Genomic DNA, 3,123 nt, shown 5'->3' with positions numbered 1-3,123 from the left:
CAAATCTCAACAATGGTGACAATAAACAAAACATTCAGGTAAACAGATCCACTCTAAACCTCACAAAACAAGCTGTTGAAAAGTCAACAACAACAACAACAACAATAATAAAAAGCAGAAGCTGCATAATTTATTCAAGCCAAAATGCATGCTGGAAAACATGGATGAGTTTTATACGCTGGATCCCATCATGCACCGCAATGTGAAGCTTTTTGTTGGTGGAAAGGGTCAAAGCTTGAGCTTATATTTGATAGATAAACATTAACCATGACAACATCTGCAGAAACAGACTGTAGTCAGATTATGAACATGTGGTGACCTGGGGAAATTTATCATTTTAATAATAGTTTTTAAAGTGCAAACTGTCATGTGAGTCACATATCAGGCCTCAGTGTGTGATTTGTTTGATGATTCTTCCATTTGTTTATTTAGAAACACAAAGCAAAGTAATACTGGTCACACTTTACAATGATCACAGAGTGAATGAATGATGATATGATGTACTGTATATGTCTATTAAATAAGCATAGTAAGTTAGTAAATAAATAAATACTATAATAAATCTCAAGTTTTTGCTATAATCTTTATGTTGTGTGTCATCCTCTCATCAGCAGCTGCAGTATCTCTCAGCTGTAAGTGCAGTCACTGTGACTCTGACTGACGGAGGTTTTTGTACGACTCTTTATCACTGTGTGAACACACAGCTACTAGAACAGTGTTCACTCTGACAGTAATAATCTCCTGTATCTTCAGTCTGGACTCCACTGATGGTCAAAGTGAAATCACTGTCAGATCCACTGCCACTGAATCTAGAGGGAGTTCCAGTGTAACGGCTTGTTGCATAATATATGAGGAGTTTAGGAGCTTCTCCAGGTTTCTGTAAATACCAGGCTAAACGATTACCACTATCCACTCTACTGCTGGTTTTACAGTTTATTCTGACTTCTTGTCCTTGAGCTGCTGTTATTAATGATGGACTCTGAGTTACAGTGATCTGTCCTCTACACTCTGAAAGATAGAAAAAAAAAAGATGTATATTTCACATTTTACAACAAATACTGTAACTGTTGTTATGAAAGTTTCACTACAAACCTTGAGCAAACAGTGTGAGAGTCCAGATGAGGATGAGGATGTTGTTCATTGTTGTTGTTTTGTCTTGTGTGATGATGAAGAGTCTGTTCTGTTCTGCTGTCAGTCATGAAGTGTTAAACTCACAGCACTATAAACACTCTCATGCAAAGTGTCTCTCTATGGAAATGCTCTTCACACACAGAACAGACAGCTGTCAGTCTCAGACCACAGATGAATTATTTCATGCATGTTCGACAAAACATTAGAATCTTTACAACTTGATGAATATGAGCTATAGAAATTAGACAGACACTCTCTGCAATGAGTGTTTCATTATTTTACTTGGTTGATAATAAACATAATAATTTTAAAGAATCTGCTTTATCTGCTTTCTAAATGCATATAGATTCATACATGTGAACCACTTTGACACGAGACTAAAAACTGAGGTGATATTAAAGTGTTTAATGATGGTTTGGTGTTCTGGAGTTTTTTTTTTTTTTTTTTAATGGGAGATTTATAAGATGAATATTAATTTGATTAATATTTACAGAAGTCAAAATCAAAGCACAGATGGTGAAATGTTATTTAAATCTATAGCTTAAAATCTTAAAACCTGTTTCAATTATACTGGATATTATTTACTCAAAATTCAGTTAGCAAATAAAACAATATTTTATCTTTATGTCTTAGATTCATTTTTGCCTTTTTTAAATTTGAAAAGGTAACAGGCTTAATTTATAGAAATGCATGTACGATTGTATCCTAAATGATCAGTATCCTAAGTGAAACAAATTGGGAATTACAAAGACAAAAAAAAAGAGGTGAAATGATGTGAAACTGTTCTTATCTGTACAAAAGATCATTCGTACAAACCTTTGTGCAGATTTATCCATCAAAATAATGCAACATTGTCTATAATAATGTTAAGATAACAACAAAATCAAGATGAACTGAGATTTATACAGATTAATGCATTTAGAAATGATTTCTAAATAGTTTGTAGGGAACTTCTATGCACGTCTTTTCAAACGAGGCCCCAGAACTCAAGCTAATATTTTATAATCAAATGTCACTCATTGAACCATGATAGCACCTGCAGATGGAGGAAATTATGAAACTATTCTGTGTAGTCAAATTATGAACCTCAAACACTGAAACATTTCCCCATGTCACTATTGGTTTTTCTATGTGTTTACTCTATGTATTTTTACTGTACTACTAAGCTCCCGTGAGGACACTAAACATCTGCTGATGGAGCTGCTCTATTCTGAGAGGAACAGAATCACTCAAATATGAGTTTGACTGTTTGACACTTTATTCTCTGGAATGAGTCAGTTGAGTTGGACTAATGGAGAGATGAGGTTTGTTCATATTCATCAGTTCACACTGAGACTCTCAGCAGTCATACTGACCTCTGAATGATTGAATCAACTGTTGACTCTGTGATGAGACACAGACAATGATTCATTCTGATGTGTGTCCTTCAGTATCTGTGTCACAACTGAATGACTCTGGCTGATGTTTTCTTTTTTTTTTTGAATGATGAACTAAACCAGGGTTCCTCAAATCCGGTCCTGGACAGTCACTGCCCTGCAGAGTTTAGCTATTAATTCTTGGCCAAACTAAGGCTAAGAGGCTAAGTGTATCCCATCACGCATCATGTTTTGGAAATAAATAGGGAGACGTTTTTGCTAAGATTTAACTTAGCTTTTTTTGCTAAGATCTCACATAAGGTCATGGAAACCTTTCAGATGTAAGTTAAGTATTAATAATAATTTGATATTACATATAATTTGGTAGTAAAACAAAGTGTTGCACTTTTTATTGAAGCAAAGATGAGTAGATTTATATTGTACAACATTTGCAACTGCTCTTTATCACTTAATTAGAAGCACCACAAGTTAAATTGTGACTACTGAACAGACATTTAGAAATTTATTTTAAAATGCAAAGCATCGGAAATAAAAATAAAGCTTTATAATCACTTGCATATTTACAACACAAGTGTCTTCCATCAGGTAGTGAAAGTGTAGTGTATTTTTACAGGAG

General features: G+C 34.1%; 1 gene segment (V, D, J or C); it reads right to left on the bottom strand.

The window, feature by feature from the left end:
• Positions 1-685: 685 nt before the first annotated feature.
• Positions 686-1,159, bottom strand: LOC141301974 (immunoglobulin kappa variable 3-15-like). The segment is given in 2 exon segments: positions 686-1,008; positions 1,093-1,159. Coding segments are annotated over 2 exon segments (372 nt in total).
• Between the last annotated feature and the right edge of the window lie 1,964 nt (positions 1,160-3,123).

This window comes from Garra rufa, chromosome 25, assembly GCF_049309525.1.
Source record: "Garra rufa chromosome 25, GarRuf1.0, whole genome shotgun sequence".
NCBI lineage: Eukaryota > Metazoa > Chordata > Actinopteri > Cypriniformes > Cyprinidae > Garra > Garra rufa.
The sequence above is the reverse complement of the archived record's forward strand: the minus strand, read 5'-3'. Positions and strand labels throughout refer to the sequence as shown.